At 37.2% G+C, this 20,546-nt stretch overlaps 2 protein-coding genes across 4 annotated transcripts in view; one reads left to right on the forward strand and one right to left on the reverse strand.

The window, feature by feature from the left end:
- The first annotated feature begins 369 nt into the window (after positions 1 to 369).
- hadh (hydroxyacyl-CoA dehydrogenase) lies at positions 370 to 4,381 on the forward strand. The gene is made up of 8 exons (XM_052545885.1): positions 370 to 558; positions 1,534 to 1,662; positions 1,749 to 1,906; positions 2,507 to 2,633; positions 2,786 to 2,875; positions 3,643 to 3,715; positions 3,799 to 3,915; positions 3,996 to 4,381. Exons 1-8 carry the CDS (start codon positions 442 to 444, stop codon positions 4,112 to 4,114), a joined length of 930 nt encoding a protein of 309 aa, XP_052401845.1. The 5' UTR covers positions 370 to 441; the 3' UTR covers positions 4,115 to 4,381.
- Positions 4,382 to 6,872: 2,491 nt separating this feature from the next.
- Positions 6,873 to 20,546, reverse strand: part of lef1 (lymphoid enhancer-binding factor 1) — a 41,362-nt gene continuing 27,688 nt past the window's right edge. The window contains exons 7-11 of one of the 3 annotated variants that reach the window (XM_052545887.1): positions 20,103 to 20,265; positions 19,399 to 19,506; positions 17,257 to 17,305; positions 16,281 to 16,321; positions 6,873 to 8,430 (exon numbers count right to left, since the gene is read on the reverse strand). In XM_052545887.1, the coding sequence (XP_052401847.1) occupies positions 16,287 to 16,321; positions 17,257 to 17,305; positions 19,399 to 19,506; positions 20,103 to 20,265 (355 nt within the window). In that variant the 3' untranslated portion in view covers positions 6,873 to 8,430; positions 16,281 to 16,286. Of the gene's footprint in view, positions 8,431 to 16,279; positions 16,322 to 17,256; positions 17,306 to 19,398; positions 19,507 to 20,102; positions 20,266 to 20,546 lie in introns of those variants that run through there. The other 2 variants (XM_052545886.1, XM_052545888.1) reach the window with 2 other exon arrangements.

Consider the following 20,546-nt stretch of genomic DNA (forward strand, 5'->3'; position numbering starts at 1 on the left):
TTTGAATGGAAACGCAGTTGTCAATAATAATAATAAAAACACAACTCTCCACCAAGAACAATAAAAACATTGACAATATTTGATTTTATTTGGTATAAGAAAATAATGTCCATACTTAATTGTTTTTGAGTAATAATATTAATAATAAACACATCTTACACTATATTGAAAACACATGAACTGCAAGTGACCATTATTGTTACAGTGAAAAAAAAAATCTGTCAAAAGTTTCATGTTTGCGAAATGGAAGAGAGTGAGATCACCTAGCCTAATTGTTATACCCACAAAAAACATGAGGGTCAACCACACTTACTAAAGTCACTATCAAGCCAGCTGAAGTGTGGAAGTGGAAGTGACGTATTTCCTGTTCGAGAGAGTGGAGCTCTGCAGACAGGCCCATCTCGCTTGTGCACGCGCAGTGTGTCATTCGCGAGAGCCGCCATGGCGTTCGTCACTCGCCCGTTCATCAGGAGCCTCTCATCCTCTGCTGCTCTACATGCTGCAATTAAACATGTCACTGTTATCGGAGGCGGGCTGATGGGGGCTGGCATCGCACAGGTAAAATAATAAATGAAGCAAATAAATATATCTAAATATTTCTTCAAAGAGCAAGTGTTTAGCCAAGGCAGGCTACAAATTAAGAGCTATCAACACAGCTTCTGAAGATCATTCTTTAATAGTTTCGAGTCAGGTGTAGTTGCATTGCGGTGAGAACGGTTTGTGAATGAATCTCGTCTAGTTTGTTGCAAACCTCTCCCACGCTACGAATGTCTTGTAACTTTATGTCAAGGAGTGACCTTTCACCCACTTACCCAGAAGCACACATTCCGTTCACGTTTAGTACATTTCTAGCGTCTATAAACCATATATTGAATATGTATAATGTTTTTATTGCATTCTGAAATAGTTTGAAATATTGTAAACACTTGAAAAATGAAATTCGTTGTTTATTAAATCCGTATGACTTCTTGTGGATTAATAAAGTTGGTACTCACTTTCATTGTATGGAGGAAAACACCTGGTGGTGGCCAAACACCTGACAGTTCTGAAATATTGACTTTTTTTGCCTCCAAAACATGATTTCAGTCCATAATGTTCACGAAACATGCAGAATATGGTTGCTCTAAGCACAACAAATATCAGATGCAGTGAGTTTTACTGTTTTTATCCACTTACAACTTTAATATTTGGTATGTCCACCTTTTGCAGCAATTACAGCAACACATCTCTGTAGTATTGTGTCAGTATATTTTCTGGGAATACTAATGTCATCCCGTCCCTTCTGCAACTCAAGCTAATGGCTTTCCTTTGAATGACCAATAGATCTGTCCAGTTTATTTTTCAACTCACCAGAAAATTGCTCGACGGGGTTGAGGTCTGGACTCTGAGTAAATGATGACTGAATGTTTATTATTAGGTGAACTGTGCCCTGAATTACACTTCCCAGTGTTTCTCATTGAGTTGCTTTCTACATCACACCGGCAACTTTGTGTGGTGATGTCATTATAACAGCAGTTTCTTCATTTCTTTTAGGTTGCTGCATCCACAGGACATTCAGTGGTACTGGTGGACACATCGGAGGACATACTGAAGAAATCTGCAAAGGGAATCGAGTCTAGTCTGAAGAGAGTGGCGAAGAAGAAGTTTGCAGAAAAACCTGAGGTTAGTTTGACAGCACCAACCAGGCCACAAAGATTCAATGGCTAATCATGCTCTGTTGTTCATTAACTTTGGCTCACGTTCTTTAGGATGGAGAGGCGTTCGTTCTGAAAGTCCTGAAGAACATCTCTACAAGCTCAGACGCTGCGTCTGTAGTTCAGGGCACTGATCTTGTGGTGGAGGCTATAGTGGAAAACCTCAAAGTCAAACAAGATCTGTTTGGAGCTCTGGACAAAGCTGCCCCAGAGTAAGAAACTCATTTTTTTCTTTTCTCAGTTAAAATAATAATAAGAACAAAATATTGGGTACAATGGAGCGAAAGGTGCATTTGATTTGATTTTCCTCTTAACCTCTAGATTTTCACAAAAATTCACAGCAGCATTTTCAACGGATTTATATAGCAAATAAAATATAAGCCACCCACCAATAACAGGGCGACTCACTAAATGAACAAATGCATAGACATTATTTCAAATGATTTTATATGAAAAGAAAAAGCACAGCTATATACATTTAAATTTTTATTTATGCATTTAGCAGACGCTTTTATCCAAAGCGACTTCCAGTGCATTCAGATTATCAATTTTTACATATCATATGTTCCCGGGGAATCGAACCCCAACCTTGCGCTTCATAGCGCAGTGCTCTCCTAATTGAGCTATTTGAAATCATTTGACAAGAGTCACTTAAACAGTTCAGTGTCATTATCCTGAAGTATTTAAAGCAGAGAATCAAGCATTCTGATTGTATAAATTAGCTGTAAATGTATGCATCATAAATTACATACTTGTATTATGCACCAAAAGTAATGGTATGAATGCTGAAGCTTGGTTTGCTCTCTCTTCAGACACACTATCTTCGCTAGCAACACGTCCTCTCTGCCAATCGCCGACATCGCCAGCTCCACGGCCAGATTAGATCGCTTTGGTGGTCTGCATTTTTTTAACCCCGTCCCAATGATGAAACTGGTGGAGGTCTGGATTGAGTTTGATTCACTTACAGCACAAGCATCCACATTTAATGGGAATGACAGTTTCTCTTGAAGATATTGCAGCTAACATTGAAATGAATATATTAAACATGAAGTTTCGTTGTCTATCTGACTTGACTTACTGTCTGACCTCAGGTGATTAAAGCTCCAGGAACAAGCCAACAGACTTTTGATGCTCTCCTTGAGTTCAGCAAAGCTTTAGGGAAGCATCCAGTCTCGTGCAAAGTATGTGCTCTATAATCTTGTATATTATGCTGACTTTATCATCTCTCTCTATCTGTCTGTCTGTCTATCCAGTATCTCATTAGCAAAGCTTAACAGCTAGACTAAGGCAAGCTAGCAAACATAGTAAAACATGATAGAAACATGCAATGGCATGCTTGAAACATGCTAGCAGTATTCTAAAACATGTTAGCATTGTGTTTAAGCATGTTAACAATGTGTTAAAACATGTTTAATAATAGTAGAAATGTGTTAAACCGTGCTAAAAAAATTTGCTAAAGCAAAGCCGAACAACTACCCTAGGGCAAGCTAGCAACATAAACGTGATAGAAACATGCAATATCCTTAAACAGGCTTGAAACATACTAGCAATATTCTAAAACATGTTAGCAACATGCTAGAAATGTTAAGCATTAAAGAAGCATGTTAAAACATGCTACATCATGCTAGCAATGTGCTTAAACATGTTAAAACATGCTTAATGTGTTAGCAATGTGTTAAACATGCTACAAACATGTTTCCAAAGAGTTTTAAAGAGTTGAATCATTCTAGAAAGATATTAACAACATGTTACAATATGCTAGAATTCTGAAAGCTTTTTAAAACTTGTCAAGTCAACATCAAAGTTTGTCTTCAAACGTCATTTATCTAGTTCTTATTATTAAAAGTGATTGCTAACACAAAAATCACTATTACTTTTGCTTGAACTTGTGGTTAGAGCTATGAATAAATCCTCTCATTCTCTCAACTCTCATTAACTCTCCTCTCAGGACACTCCAGGTTTTATAGTGAATCGTCTGCTGGTTCCTTACATGCTCGAGGCTGTTCGACTACACGAGAGAGGTACAGTCAAGCTTTATGAACAGATACCCAAGCATATTAGGGCTCAGATTTCTGGATTTCCTCTTGTTGTGTATATTTCCCAGGTCACGGTTCTAAGGAGGACATAGATGTGGCCATGAAGCTTGGGGCCGGTTACCCTATGGGTCCGTTTGAGCTCCTGGACTATGTCGGATTGGACACTTCCAAGTTTATTATTGATGGTGAGCGTTTTGTATTGAGCATTCCAAGTTTTGATGTAAAGGTTATGATTGTGTTGATATATAATTATGGGTTTGTGTAGGTTGGCATGAGAAAGACCCCGATAACCCCCTGTTTGCCCCCAGTCCCCTGCTCAACAAACTAGTAGCAGAGGGCAAACTTGGCAAGAAAACTGGCGAGGGATTCTACAAACACAAGTAAAACAAGTGAAGATTAAATCCGACAGCAGAAGTCTTGTCAACTAAATGCACTGGACTGATCTGCTCGTCCTGAAAATACTGTTGATTGTAAAATGTGAATTTCATATATGTATCAAGGTTAAGAGAGTGATCAGATGCAATCAGTCAGGACATAAAAGGTCTAAAAGACGGTAATATTGACCACTACATCTAGTGCCTTGCTGTAATTAGTTAAAAACTTGTTCATTAATTCTGAATGTTCTGTGGCATTAAAAGGTTTGAAAATGTATTTTCAGATAGTCAGAAGTAGAATGATGCATTCAAAAAAAAAAAAAAACATTTAGTGAGAATATTTCTTTCTATCATGCTAGTCGTGCAATCCTTTTAATAATATAACATGCAACCACTAGATGTCGCTGTTTCATCATTTATTCAGACTCGGTTCTCTGTCAAGAAAGCTATCAAAATAGTTATTTTATTTGGCAAATAAAAATTTTATTTCTCCACAAAAATAAATAAACGAAATTTCCTTAGCAAGTGCCATTTAAAGATCTCAACATTTTGTGGCCGCTGTATGCACACATGATTTACATTAATGATCTAGCCTTTTAAACTATATCAATAATATTTACCATACAATAATTTATTCAAATGCTTTGTTAACTTTTGGTGCTTGGATATTTTCTTTAACCCTGGCAATTGGATATTTTTCAGTCTTCTGAAAAATGGGTTGCTGATGGCTTGTGAGTTTTTTATGTTACTCAAGCAAAAGTCACCAACTCTGTGTCCTCACATACCCTTGTTTGTAGACTCGCTTCATATTTTGTAGTAAGACATGTCAGAACTTTGCCTTTTGAAGAATTCATGAATATATTTTCAGTTTTCTGCAATGTCCAATATAAATAAAGATGTTAAATGTGCATGTATTTCCAGTTTTTGCAGCCTCAGTATTTTTGGAGTTGGCGTGCAAGTTTTTAGGAAGCTGTGATTGCAATTGATTAATTTATCAATAACACTATGGAAATATTCAATACAATTATTCATTTTCATTTAAAACAACCTCTAATTTTACAGTGCAGATTTGATAATCATTTTTATAAATGCATTGACCAATTAATTAATTTTGCTAAACAATATATGAAATAAAGTAAAGACCTCATGAATTTTTGAGAATTTCTCGGAATGACTTCACTTTTTAACTCACTCTTTCCGGAAGATGAGGCCTTCCTGGGAATTCTGTCTGTGTGAATACTTCATGGGAACAGCGGAGAGTATCCTCAGGGTTTCCATATCAAAAAGCCATTTTTTCTCCTCATATTGTTGTTTGTTCTGAGGCTGTCGGTCGCTCAGGGTTTCTGGCAGACAGCAAGTTTTGTTTATATAATATAGAGTTAACCCGTTTTTTTTTTTTTTTTTTCAGACACCTTCAGCATTTCTCCCATTATCAGTTTATTCGTTATAGTTTAGAAAATGGTAATAAACCCACGACAAGATTTCAGAGTTAAACAGAACAAATTAATCTTGATAATGTCAGATAACTTTATCTGATAAGATAAGAGTATGTAATGAATGTTAAAATGAAAACAGATAATACCAATTTAGGTCAAGCAATGCTTATTTTTTTCAGTCTGGTGTGAGTGTGTGTGTGTGAATAATTTTTGTATATAAAAATACACACTTATTTAAGAAATATTTTTGATATACGTGTTGGAGATCAAAAAATAATTGGAGCTTCGATATAACAAATACTATACACAATAAATAATATAAATAAAAAGGTGTATATAGACTATGCATTTAAAAAGAATCATGGTCATTTTTAACAAATGTTTAATTAAAAACGTATGCTTATAAGATTTTTAATGTTGTTATTGAACAATATTCTATAATGTATAATATTTGAATATGTTTTATAGCCTAGTCAAAATATCTCAATTTTCTAGTGGTTCTCTGGGGTAGCTAATTAAGTTCATGATGTCATATTATACTTATATCTAAATGCTTAGCTATTTAAGTGGAAAGACGATAACTACTTCGCCGTGGCATCCAGCATTTAGTCCTTGTAAAATGCCCTTGAATGAGTGCATTGTTAATGAAAATGTGAATGAGACGACATCGTGTGACAGATTCAATATTTTCTGCTAATTTCCATTCAAATAGTTAGATATATCGAAGCTGTGAATGCCTTAATACATCCTATTAACCAACGACAACAGCATGAGAGCGGTAGTGTTAATGACAACGAGGCGGTCGTGTTTTGATTTCATCATCATCCAGTAGATGGCGCACTTTCATATACATTGGCCTTAGCCACTTAAATCCTTTTGTTGCACATTTATTGTAACAGACGAGCCTAACAACATAAAGCCAAACATGAGCACAACATCCAGCCACAGAAAATGATCGAAACATGACAAGGACGGTTAGCAATTATTATTGTGAATCATACAGGAAATGACAAGCATTTTAAGAACTACAGTTAAATATTATTTAGCTATTCGTAAACTGGCCTCAGTATCAGAACGTCTTCAAGTTTAAGCTTGGGTTAGGAACTTATTACAAATACCAAATATCAATAACAGAAAACACATGATGGCGGTGTTAAATGCATAAGGTGGCACTGTCTTAACACAGACAGCAACTCGGTGAGCTTTATTGATACTGAAAACATCCTAGTTGTGTATGCTGTCATACTGCATTCAGCGCGTCCATCAAAATCATGCTTTATATATTTTTAGTCCCCAAATTTGAGCATGTGTAAGGAGAAAAATGACTGGCCGTTTAGTCTTTTTAGGTTTATTGCAAATCAATTCTCTTATTAGCATGCACTTAAGGCTGCATGAATATTCAAATGCATATTTAAATGAACACCGAGGCACAGTGACAAGCTGCATTTTATTTCTCGTTCATTTCAATAAGTCTTATAAAGTTTCCCCCGAGATCCACAGGATATATTCTATAATTCCAATGCTTCTTGTAGAAATGCAATCTACTTACACGGAGGAAACATTTCAGTGTGTAGGCTATAGTGTAAAAAAAAAAATCATACTCCATTCGTTTTCAGTCAAAGATGCCTATTTATTTTAATAAAAAAAGACATTGAAATTGTTCAAATGTGACCACTTGGAAGCAAAATGCTACACCAAGTTAACGCTTTAAGATATGACAATGTAAAAAAAGAAAAAGAAAATGCTAAGAGAACAATTAAAAACAATAAAATGTGTAAATGTTTGCATGGAATAAACATGGTAAAATACCACTCTTATTACCTACCAGAGAGACAGGACAGAGGTACATTGCAATTAAAGAAAGACTGCCAAGTGCTGGGGTAAATATATAGATATATATCTGCTTCATTTGTCAATTTAGATCAATAAAATATAGGCCTCTGGGTACCTACTCTTTCACCTTTGTCCTAATGTTGCCTGCAAAAATACCAAGAAAAGTGACATCCAGACATCTCTTTTTAAAAAGTACACATTGAGCATTGTTTTACATCAGTTTAAGTCAGTATCCGTTACAAATAGTTATCAAAAAGAAGACTTTTAAATGTTATTTCTGCAAGACGCTTCAACAAGAAAAACGGCTTTCCTGTCTCCAAGCTTATTTTCATATACCATTATATATATATTTATAAAATAATAATAAAAAAAATCACTTAAAATATACACCGAGAAATGAAAATAACATATTAATAATAATAAAAAAAGCATTCAAAATAAATTGAACCCAAGATGTTGAGAATTCAAAACATTGATCCTTTTTGCACCAATGTGTCAATACAAAACGCAATCTATGGAGATCGTTTCCAGGGCAATGTGTGATCCCTAAAATGTTGCGATAGAACACCGTGAGGTGTGTCGGGCCCCTCTGTTGCTACATTTTATGGGGCAAGAGAGAAAATAAGGGAGTGACGTAGTGAACACAGAAGACAGAGGTGCCAAATAACTTAGAATAACTTAGGAACAGGTGTAGGAACGTGTGTGTGTGTGTTTGTTTACATGTGGCCATATGTGCGCTTTACAAACGGTCGAGGAACATAATCAGTGCAACGCCTTCGGCTTCGGGAGTGATTTAAGGACAGAAAACAAAAAGGAAGGTTCAAACAAGTATTCACGGGTCTGTGTTGGTGATTGTCTGTTCTCGGTTCAACGTCTCTACAACAGCGCCTGCAGCCGAGGAGCAGATTCAAGGGCCGGGACCCTCTGGAGATTCCACAGGGGTCAAGAAAGGACGGAGGGGGGAAAGGTTGAGGAATCTAGCAGGCCTCCATCTCTAAAAGGGGGCCTGGAGCTGCTGTCTTTGCTTTGCAAGAGGAATAAGAAGTCCGTTTTCCTCCTGTAGAACACAAATGAAGAACAAAAACATGGTACGTTTAATAATACATACATTTTTATACATATATACATCTATATATACACACACACACACACACACACACACACACACATACATATATAAGAAATAATAACATTTTCAAAAGTAGAATTTAGATTAAAATATAATTTTATATTATTATTATACACATATTAACATTTTTCAAGGGATATTTAAACATACAAAAAAAAAGTGTGTTTGGGTTTTTTCTTTTTTGTCTATACACTGAAAAGTCAGTGTGGCCCAATGCCTTTTTGGATCCCACTGACCTTAATTGCATGGACAAAAACAGCTGAAATATTTTGTTTTGGAATGATTTAGAGTGAGTAAATGACTCATGAAGAGGTTAAGAACTACCGTTCATATAAATTAGGCATATTTCTTATATCCAAATGTCAATTCAACTGCACAGTCTATCAAGAACAATGTGCATGAAAACATATGACAGGAAACATGCATTATAATTTGTGTATTGCGCATTAGGACATTTAGGGCAAAAACAGATTGCAAACGTTCAACAAACTACCACACTCAAAAAGTCACCAGCATAGCAGTTTCAAAAAGGGATGAAGAAAAAAAAAAAGATTCTCACGTCCAACATTAACCAAGAATCGTATTCTCAGAAACCCCAAGTTTTCCATCTCAATCCGTTTGTCCAATCTGAATCCCTTTTGAGATGTGAAATATTAAATGTAGCAGACTATTTTGGTCGACAAGCTGTGTGGGGCTATTTGAGAAGTGCTTCAAATGGAATTCCTGATCAAAGTGAGGAGCAGGAATACAGGAGCAAACCTCTGATGGATAGAGAGGCTTGGGGGTTAAAATGCAAGGCTAGTAACGGGCTCCTCCCTAGAGCAGAGGTCGAACGTTTTTCTGCGACCAGTCAGTTTTGCTCCACAACTCCACCCTGGACCACTTTCACACATAAATACACTCGTACACCCGTGTGGATGGCTTTACCACATGTGGATGAAAGGCAACTACTTTTCCAGGGAGCGCTGACCCTGGTGCCGAACCAGGAGAGAAAGAGAGCCACTGCACTTTTATTTATTTCCCCTGCCCAGCCTTTTCATCCTATCAACTCAAAGCTTCCCTGTGCCCCCTTCCTGGAGAGTGTTTTCCTTCCCAGCCGCAGATGAAAAACTCTGGCATGCTTTCCTGCCTTTCCTCACCGGCCTCCTGTTGGAAGGGGAGGGGGTGCGTCGGGGTGTTTGGAGAGGTTAGGACAGTGCCGTCGGGCCACACTTTACAGTCCACTGCCATACAAACGCAAGGATTCAAGAGCTACTTCCCATTTGCGCTGTGGAATGCCGAGGCCCGGCTCACAGGAAATGAAACGCTCCTCTGTATTCGAGAGCCAGTGCTTCTCTTCGGCTCGACGGTAGCGATGCTGTGCTTTGAAGTGTAGGAGGTTAAGATAACAGGCATGGCCCAGTGTCACTCAATTGGCCCGTTCACCTCCTGAGGCAAATCAAGAAGCCTGCAGCTGGGACCGACACACCTCCTTCCTTCGGACTAACCCGTCCCTTTCTCTAAAATCCAGACAAGGTTGTTCGAAGCGCTCAGAGAGGAAGAAAAAATACTGCTCTGAAAAACTGGAGAAAGTCCCGGTTTTATGTTTGCCGGTAAATCTTGTTATCAGCAGGATCAGAGCGGTTTGTTCGCAGCTCAAAACCTTAAACTTGAGTATACGCAGGAACTGGCAGGTTCACTAGGTGGCAACACTCACAGCTGAAAAATTGCTTTCAAAAACGTGTAAAAGACGGAAAATACAAAAGAAAAAAAATAGTTCTTACTGAATCTTGAGTATTAATTTCCCATTAAAATATCTAAAAATCCTGGAAATAAATTAACTCAAGAAGAAATGCTGAATATCTCAAATATTACATATTTTACTTTCTTTTTTTTTCTTTTATCAAATGTAAAACTATTTAAAACGCATAAATGAGTTAAAAATATGGAGGGAGGGGCTGAGAAAAGAGTGTTCCTTTTTTGGGTTGTTAAATATAAACATATGCCATTGCAGAAAAAAATTTAAGGTAAAAAAATATGTATATGACTGAATTTCTGAATGGATCAGCCGTTTGAACTAATCGAATAAAAGACAGTTACTGCCACCTGTAAATGTGGCAGTAAATTTACTAACTGCTTGGTTTTCTTAAAAAAAAAAATAATAATAACACTTGCTTTTCTGATCTTTTGTATTCTATCCATTTGTTTTCTTTATTATACAATTAATAGAGGAAAAAAGGCCTCTAACACCTATTCTTTTTATATTCCATCAAAAAAAAAAAAAAAAAAAAACTTGCTACATGTAATGCATTAAGCTAACTGAGACTTGTATATATATATATATATATCAGTGTGTGTGTGTGTGTGTGTGTGTGTGTATCATGTAATTAATTAGACTAAAAAAATTTCCGACTGACAGCCCTATTATATATCACACATATAAACATAAATACTCACACACATATATACATATATGGTGGGTGAATGGCAACAATGGATATGCAAAAAATCTGATTTGATTTTAAAGGAGAAAAAACCCTATAGGTGAGGTGAAGAAAACTTACAGGCTTCTTGTAAAAGCAGCTGTTTTTACAGACACTGAGCTGTACGAGAGGAACCGGAGAAGATTCAAAGCTTTATGACTAAAGCATTGGCCAGGAAAGAGAGTACAGACTAAGAGCCCAAATCTGGGCTGCGTTAAGCCTAGTCAGCTGAACAGGTCCACTTTCACACCAAACTGACTTTGGACCAGTGACCTTGTGTTGTAGCACTTGGCTTCACGTCGGGTTTGGCAGCGTCCTTCAAGGAGTCCATAAAAATTCAACAGGCGCTATAACCAATGATCTGCTAGGAGGAGGACGGGTTCAAAAAACCCCGGCCTGAGTAATAAAAACATCACCTGGGTGAAAAATCTGATTTAAACAAACCACTTCGTTCAGTCAGCACTTCCTTTGGCCCAGAGTCAGTAACATTAAAGAAGGGAAAACTCCTACACAGTTTCGTCTGTAGAAATGCAAACCAACTGCAGTTCTCCTGAAATCTCCCTTCTGCTTTCTAAAAGGGCTGAGGAAACAATGTTCACCCTCGATCCAACAAAAAACTTTCAGGTGAGGGCAGGGGACACAAGAAGGGAGAACGCTGGTATTCCAGTAGGCCATGAGTGGGGTCTGCCCACATCTAAGGAGCAGTGGGAAGAGAGCCCGGGAACGACGTGCTCCTGCAAAGCCTGAGCTGCAAGCCAGGGCGGCACTATCAAAGAGCAGCACAATGACTGCTTCAAAGGCCTCGCCACCGCTCGCAGTCAGCAGCGGGAGGGAGGAGAGGGGGTTACGCCTGCTTTCACAATGGGAGCCAGATTTACTCCCTAGGAGAGGAACTCCAGCAAAGCACAGACGATGGCTGGGGTGTGAAAGAGCTAGACAGAGAGGAGAGGAAACGTAGTAGACGCCACATAGTTTACCCTTTCCTCTGCTGCTTAGATTGTCAAACCAAAAGATCCGAGTTTAAGATCTGATGGGACATGATTGTGATTCACATATTAAATCCAACCATTTCTGGAAGTTGTTCCTTGCACCTACATACCGGCAAAAACTCCCAGACTCTTTTTCTAGCACTGTGGAGTCTCTTGGCAGCAGTACATGGAAGGAAACCTCTGGGTTTCCGATTCCCTTAGTAAAATTAACCGGTTTATCAGAAGCAATTATACTCTTTTCTAGGGTTTAGAATCATGCAGGATTGAATTGAGAATTCCTGTTAAATTCCAATTCAGTCCATGAAAATAGGTAGCAAATAAAATGCAAAAATTGCAATTCGAAATTGAACAAGGAAGAATAAACATGAACTGAAATCCAAAAATAAATGTCACTTTTGTGGATGTGGATGGATGTGGATGAATGGATGGTTAAATATTTTTTTTTTATTTTTACTTTTATTCTATTTTATAATATTTCTTACTAATCTTACTTTTTTTTCAAATATTACATTTTTCTTTAAATTACCATAAATAAATAAATAAACTTGCCTTAATTTACTCCCTTATTTTTCTTGCCTTACATCTTCTGAAAATGTAAAGATAAAAAAAAATTAAAACAAAGAAACTAATAAAAAAAACCTTAAAAACATTTCAAGTTTGAAGGATTATTGACCTTACACACAGACATACATGACTTGGAAATGCCACCTATAAAATAGATGTTATTATATCAAATTTAATAAATTAAATTGACATTTACATTGCATTTAGTCATTTAGCAGACACTTTTATCCAAATTGATTTAAAAATGAGGAAAACAGAAGCAATCAAAACCAACAAAAGAGCATGCATTTGACAAGTCTCGGTTAGTATATAGCAAAGTTTTTTAATAATAAATAAAATCTAAAAAAAAACAAGTAGATAGAATAGATCAAGAAAAGGGAGAGCTAGTGTAAGAGGGTCATTTTCTGTAATTAATAAAAAGATATAATGGGAAAATAATAGGAAATGTGTAGTGCTAGTGGGTCAATTGTTATTTATTTAATAAAAGAGAAAAACAAGTAGAATAAGAAATTGGGAAAGTGATCTTCAGCCCTGCTCCTCAAAACTTTCTAGTGTAAATTCTCTGTACTCTTATCATTTGAATTCAAATTTTATTTCAACTTCCTGTGGGGTGTTGCCAGTTCAATTAAAATGAAACTGAAAGTGAGCTAATTCTATACCCAATCCTGACCCATCAAACCCCAGTTCAGGTCCAAACATTTTCAATCCAAACCTGTTAAAGCAACCCAAGGCACACAGTCCCAGCCCACTCCAAATAAAAAGGGTTTTTAGACACAAAGGGAATCAGTAATTCTGTCATTCATGCGGTTGAGGCAGAGTGGACATTAAGAAGAGACAAGGCACTCTCATCGCCACACAAGGGACTTTTAGTTTCTCTCTCTCTCATGCTTTTTCATCAAAGGCTGACATCTGACTTCTGGCCTCACTCATCACAGACACAGAGCTGGGTAAAGACGACCCGATTCGGGCACAGCTGTCCAACAGCACTTTCTTCACAGAGCAGGCCATGAACTCCAAAGCAGCCCGCACCTCCAACGGTTTCCCACACTGCCCCACTATTGTTGCCCTGTGGAACACTGAAAGCTTTCAAACCCTCAGTCAGCCACTCCCAATAGTATGGTAAACCTCATATAGGGTCTGCCAACTACATCAAATTTGGGGCAAAGAATGCAGTTGCTATAAAAACCAAAATCGAAAAGCTGCAGAACAGTCAGTGTCAATGTCCAGGTGGCAACAAAGCAGCATGTTGAAATGTGCCAGACTTTGGTGACTCACAACCTTGGCTTCTCTGAATGACTGACTACATCTTCAGAGCCAGCTTTCATTAAAAGACCACCATTGTTACATGGCTTTCCCCGTTCCCAATAATAAAAAAAAAAAATGCACAGTGGCCAAAAAGTAACAGCCCTGAGGGCATGTATGCCTCGGCTCAGATAACAATCTCAAAGTCTGCAAATCACAAGGGTTAGTCAGACAAAAGCTCTCACAACTAAATCTGACAAACAGACACAGTTGAGAACAAGAGGAGGATGTGAAAATGTTGTGTGAGCAGGAAAAGTGGGATGTGTGAGGGAGAAAATTCGGTACCCTGAAATTATTCCAATGTATATTTTTATTTCATGGGTTATGTGTTATAAGGCATTTTTAAAATAAGACGTAACCTGTTCTTCATACCTAAAATAAAATGGTGAAAACACCCATGAATTGACCTAAAATTTTCCATGAGAAATTCCCCTTTTTCCATAACCATTATAAAACAAACTTCAAATGCCTTACATATTACATAATAAATGCCTGTCAAATATGTATCACAGTTTCCACTAAAATATTAAGTAGCACAAGTAGACATAAATCAGCATATTAGACTGATTTCTGAAGAATCAGGTGACACTGAAGACTGGAGGAATGATGCTGAAAATTCACCTTTCTATCACAGGAATAAATTACATTGTTCAATATATTCAAATAGAATATATACAAAACAGATATTTTAAATTCCAATAATATTTTGCTATATTAATGTTTTTACTTTATTTTTGATCAAATAAATGCATGTCTTTAAAAAAAGCTGACCCTAACACTTTAATTATAGTGTATATTTAATGCATGTGTATTTTGTCTTAAATGCACCAAAAATTAAAACAAAACTGTTGCTTCAAGTGAATTGTAGGGTCTTTTAATTGGATAATTAAACTGGTAATGCTGGATTTAACTGGATATTATTTTGCACCGTTGAATGCTGTCCTATCCAATATTAAAAATATTACCACTTTTTTTGTTAATAAAAAAAAAATATTAAAGTGCACACTATATCATTTAAAAGATGAATGAATATTAAATAAATTTGATGTTTCTCATCCTGTCGGATCTGCATAAATTAACAAGCGGTGGAATATTATCATGCTCTGTTGCTTCAACTAAATTTCAATTGGATATTTTAACTACAAATGTAAACCTTTTCATTAGCAAAAATAGTATCAGTCTTTTTTGTTTAAAACTATTAAATTGCACACTCTATAATTTGGAAGGCGAACAAATATAAAATACAAAAGTGATGTTTCTCAGTTTGTCAGATCTGCATAAATTGACAAGCGGTGGCAATATCTTCTCTTTTATGCATGCTAGTTTAAAGCTGCCACAATGAATCAGTTCGGGCGTCCATTCGCAGTTGGCTTGGCACGTTAATTATTGGATCGAAGATACAGTGCCTTTTAGCTGCGTTTTCAAAGCTATTGCAGCCCACAGAAAAAAAAGGAAAAAGTGCGAAACAGTCCAATTTCTGTTCGCAATCCAAAGGGTAGAGAACAGATCAACCGTAAAAACCTTTGTCTTGTAGGTTTTTGGGTAGGACCAGATTTGTCACATCTACGCAGCTTTCACAGCAAAAAGCAGCAGCATTAGAGGATGTGTGAGGTGAGAAGACAGATATTTTCCCTTGCTTACTACTGTGCTTGATGCTGAAATTCCTTAGACTTTCACCTGAGATGATTCTCCTCTTTGTGTAGAGAACTAACTTATTTCAGGCCAGTTGCTAGCTTAATCGCTATAAAATTAAAAAGCACCGCGCAAGCCAAATATGCTGGCAAGGGCTTCGTTCATTCACAGGGTTGGCTAGATAACACATGGGGGCCATATGGGTGAATGCTTAAAGAGTTAGCTTACATCTGGGTCGACTCGTTCAATACCATCCCAGTTTCCAAATGTTCTCGAAAAACCGAAAAAAGCCCCAGTCCAACATGGCCGTGAGCCACAGGATTGTATGTTGATGCTGCATGCCAAATATTAAAGATGGAAGAAATGAATGAAGAAAGAAACCTGATAGCGTGGACTTGATGTTCTGAGCTGACTTTGTCGAGATTACGCTGTTCTGAGATCTTTCAAACAAATGGTATGCTTGCAAACTGTTCTTGATAAAAAGCACCGCTCTTCTGAAAACACTCACGCGCCACCCAATGCCACAAGCCACACATCACTCTACAGGAAAAGGGATGTAATGGAGTCCTTAAACAGGGTTAGGAAAGAAAAATGACTTGTCACAATTAATCACGGTGTTCGGAAGAGGAAACCCTGTAACGTTTGCACACACTCGCACGATGCAAACAACAGCTTTCGCAATACAACAGTGAATGGTGGATTGGTGAACTCAAAGTGGGCCTTTAGGATTAGTCTCATGTTTTTCCAGATTGCTAAGAACCACATTAGAAAATCGGGAGTTTACCACATCATGACTCAATTAAACCAGAGGTATGGAAGAGGCTCTTACCATTGTTCAGATGTACGCCGTTTTCATTCTCTGGCCTGTACCTGCAGGAAATCGTAGCTTTTAATGACCAGGATGTGCCTTCAAATAACACCCAAGTCCATCTCTGGTCTTAGTTAACTAGTTAACACATTAACATTGTTCATTAAAGGAGCAGTTCGTCCAATAATGAACCATCTCTCATCATTTACTCGTCCTTATGTCGTTTCCAATGTTAAGGATTTTCTTTCTTTCACTGGATAGAATCATACAGGTTGATTCTTGGGAATTGGATTAAACGATTGAAAAGTTTTGCTTACAAATCAGTCATATGGACACTTTAAGGAGAGTTTGTCATTTAGCTTAACAGTCCTAGCAGGCTACTCTTTTTTTTTAAAATACACCTTTCATGTTCCTTAAAAGAAATAAATAGTCATATCCATTTGGAAAAAACATTAGTGTAAATGAAGCCAGAATTTTCATTTTTGTGTGGACTATTCCTTTAACTTGTCCATCATACACAGCTCTAAATTATATTGCATAGACTTAGTGCCAGTGAATTGTTCGATGTTAACGCACACATCACTAATGCATTTCTAAAAGTTAGCAGCACTGACAGAAGCATGTGGACTTTAAAGAAGACTAATCCTAAAGACTTAATTGTGAAGAGAAGATGGAAAGATGGAGTGGTGGGGTGGGTGTACTGTCCATAATGTTGCAAAATGTACAGATTAAAGAAACATACAGAACAGTAAAACCACAGACTTGTGGATTTTCAGGGCAACCAACAATGATTTCAATTCATAAATGTTCATGTTGACTACAAAAACATCCTTTTATGATTGAAACTGACAGTGTGAAGGCGTATTGAGAATGCAGTATCCCAACATTAACCACTTTACCACAATATTCACACACGAAGTCATTTGAAGCTAAGTTAGTGCGTACATTAATGAAACAGGACAAATTACAGCAGGGATTGGAGGTTTTGAAATCTTACCTGGAGCAGGTTCCTGGATCTTTTCTCTCTTCCGCTTCTTTTTTTTCCCCTATAAAAATAGCCAAAAATATGACACAAAGTGATATTAATAAAATAAAATAAAATAAAATAAAATAAAATAAAATAAAATTAAAAAATTAAATTAAATTAAATTAAATTAAATTAAATTAAATTAAATTAAATTAAATTAAATTAAATTAAATTAAATTAAAAATAAAAATAAAATAAAATCTCAAACTCCTTCCTCATTTATCTGGATTGCATGGCCTAATCACCAATCAGAAAGTTAAATGAGAATAAAACATCTGGCCCTGCTCCAATTGACACGCCAAACACTCCTCTAGAGTGAGTAGTCTGGACTGCTTTAGGATTTGTAGCTTACCCAAAATCCCCTGGCAGGATGACTATAGGTATAGATAGCGCCGCACTGTCATTTTGCAGTCCAATATGAGCCATGCTTTGGTTGCCTGCTGTAAAGTCTGATAATCCACTTATTCAGTCACTAATCTGTGTATTCTAGCCCTGGCTGACAGAACCAAGAAGCCCAGAGCAGTAGAAATGTCTATGACGGAGCAGGGATACGCTCAGAATCCTTAGCACTATTAAATACAAGTGTGCTCCCACCACTAATATATGAGTGCAGATGAAAGTTCATCTGTCTCTGAAGTGTTTCTTTTTAGCCCTGTTGCCTTTCCATTTGGTGATTAGTGTGAAAGCCATGTTTTAGTTTTAGCAGCACATCCTGGCACTTCGTATTGAGTGAGATTTACGCCGGTTAAATCTTAGGCGTCCAAAGTTGTCATCACAACATAAATTTTGGATGTGAATTCTACAAGCTAACAGCCTTGGTATCTGCCACATTTGTATAAACTAAAGGAATAATTGTATAAATGTAATAACATTGAATAAATGGTTAGCAATACGTCTCTTCTGGAAAACTTTTAGTATGTGGCAGCTGTAAGAGCTTGGGAGCGACACTCAAGGCAATTACTCATGAAAAATGTAGAAACTTTTAATGAGCATTCACATGACCTTAACAAAATTATTATTATATTGGCATTCACGTGCCATAAGCAGAACAGAAATCAGTCATTAAAAAAAAATTATTGCATTTAACAATTTACGTAAAAACATTTTTTTACTATACCAAAAATTATGTTCATGTTTCTGAGCTACATTTATGGAAGAAGCAAAACAAATAGTTTAAGTCGTTCATAAAATCATTATCAGTAAATCAGTAAAAAACTATAGTTTGTGCAAGAATGTTTTTACGAACAGTTTAAACAAATTCAATCTGCTCTGGTTTCTTGGGCACAATGAAACTTGATCAGAACAAATTAATGTAAATCAGTCATAAAACCTAGTAAACTATCACTTTCAATGCAACAATTTACACAAGAAGGCTTTTAGAAACAATTTACAGAAATTCAGTCTGTATTTGGAAACCCTTTTATGAAACTCAGGCAGAATAATTTCTTTATGAGCCATTTACTAAAAATCTGTGCTGCTTGTGTTTCATGAATGAAGAATGTATTTTTAAATTAACGAACAGAAATGGTCAATTAAAGGGAAAGTTTACCTAAACATTGTGTCATGATGTACTCACTCCACTCATTCCAAAAATTTTGGAGTTTCTTTTCTCTGTTTTAAACAAAAGATGATATTTTGAAGAATGGTAGTAACCAAAAAACTGACGGTGCTCATTGACTTCCACAGTAAGGAACAGATACTATGGGAAGTCAATGGCTACCGTCAACCATTTGGTTACCAGCATTCTTCAAAATCTCGTATTTTTGTGTTCAACGGAAAAAAGAAACTCATACAGGTTTGGAACAAGTGCACAGGGAGTAAAATATGACAAATTGTAATTTTTGGGTGAACTGTCCCTTTAATTCAAGTATCAGAGAAATGCTGGTATCTAACTTTTGAATATTTTGTTCTATAACTGTTGTGGTTTTGAATTGAATAGCCCTTTAGACATTTCGGACATAACCTCGAACTCATTTTCCAACAGTTAATCATTTGGACTACTAAGCAAACAATATTTTCACTTTTAAAGACAAGCATTACATTTACTTTCATGCAATCAACACACGACACAACTCTCACTCTCAGGCAGTGTGTGTTAGCGTGGACACTTACATAATTGTCTCTGGCAGACCATCCTGGGTAGAGCTGCATATGGAGCTGCCGTTCCTTGCGGGCTAATTCGTAATACTTAGCTTGCTCTTCCCGAGATAAAGCATGCCACTGTTCAGTGCAGAGGGAGATTAGAGAAAGGGGGGGGGGGGGGGTAGTCAATTACTGACATGCACTTTTAAGTTCCTTCCAAAGAGACGCGTGCTGGCGTTTGGCTAAAAATCCTTGTTAACTCTAAAACATTGCGTGTGTGTGTGGGTAAATGTGTGCGAGTGCATGTGCACGCGTGCCTGGGGGTGGAATGGAACATGATGGAGAGATTAACATATGCAACGATGAGAGAAAGGAAGAGAAAAAAAAAACACAAAACTTTGATTTCATATCAAAACACTGGTTCCAATTTAACGGCGCTTTACTTCAAACCATGTCAGGGTGCAATTACCCCACACTGCCGCAAAACGGTCCTTTGCTGTGGCTAGCCGCCTCTAACCACTGAGGCTTTGGTTAAAGCATTAAATATGTTTAACGGTTCGTCTTTTTCCAATTCCAAAATGGAGCGTTAAAAACACTACCTGCCCAGATTTCCGAGCTGTCAGCTTGTGTGTTGGTGTACTTGTAAAATTAAGTTAGACGGAAGTGCTAACTACAGTAGATTTCTTTGTGAAGGAGGTCACATGGTGTAAGTGACCCACGAATCAGATACGTACCCTCCGCCCGAGGATCTGATTGATCGCGGCGCTCTCCTTCAGCGTGCATTCAGCCACCACATTGGCACGCATCTCTTTCATATACAGCATGAAAGCATTTAGAGGTTTCTTGATGTGAGGTCTTTTGGGCTCCTGCTCCTTTCTCTGCTCGTGCTGAGGTTTCCTGGAGAAACAAAGAGGAGGAAAGAGTTAAAAAAAGAGGGGAAAAAATGATTAAGTGATACAGGGAAATACAAAGGGGAAAAACGCTCAGAGGGTGGTGCGAAATCAGCTGCCACAGCGACGCCATGAAGTGTGAGAGCGCCGAATGTCTGATTCCAGCCGCCAATCGGAGGACTGCGTGAGAGAACAATCTGGGAGCCAGTGCTGAAAAACTAGCAGCGGCTTTTAATTACGTCCAGTTGGGTGCTTTCATGCAAAGAGATTACTTCACCAGTAATGGCA

The sequence above is a fragment of the Carassius gibelio genome, chromosome B1 (assembly GCF_023724105.1).
Source record: "Carassius gibelio isolate Cgi1373 ecotype wild population from Czech Republic chromosome B1, carGib1.2-hapl.c, whole genome shotgun sequence".
NCBI lineage: Eukaryota > Metazoa > Chordata > Actinopteri > Cypriniformes > Cyprinidae > Carassius > Carassius gibelio.

Coding starts and splice junctions, on each gene's coding strand:
- hadh (XM_052545885.1), top strand. CDS start 442: ATGGCGTTCGTCACTCGCCCGTTCATCAGGAGCCTCTCATCCTCTGCT. Junction 2,876..3,642: donor AGCATCCAGTCTCGTGCAAA/GTATGTGCTCTA, acceptor CTCTCCTCTCAG/GACACTCCAGGTTTTATAGT. Junction 3,916..3,995: donor TTCCAAGTTTATTATTGATG/GTGAGCGTTTTG, acceptor GGGTTTGTGTAG/GTTGGCATGAGAAAGACCCC.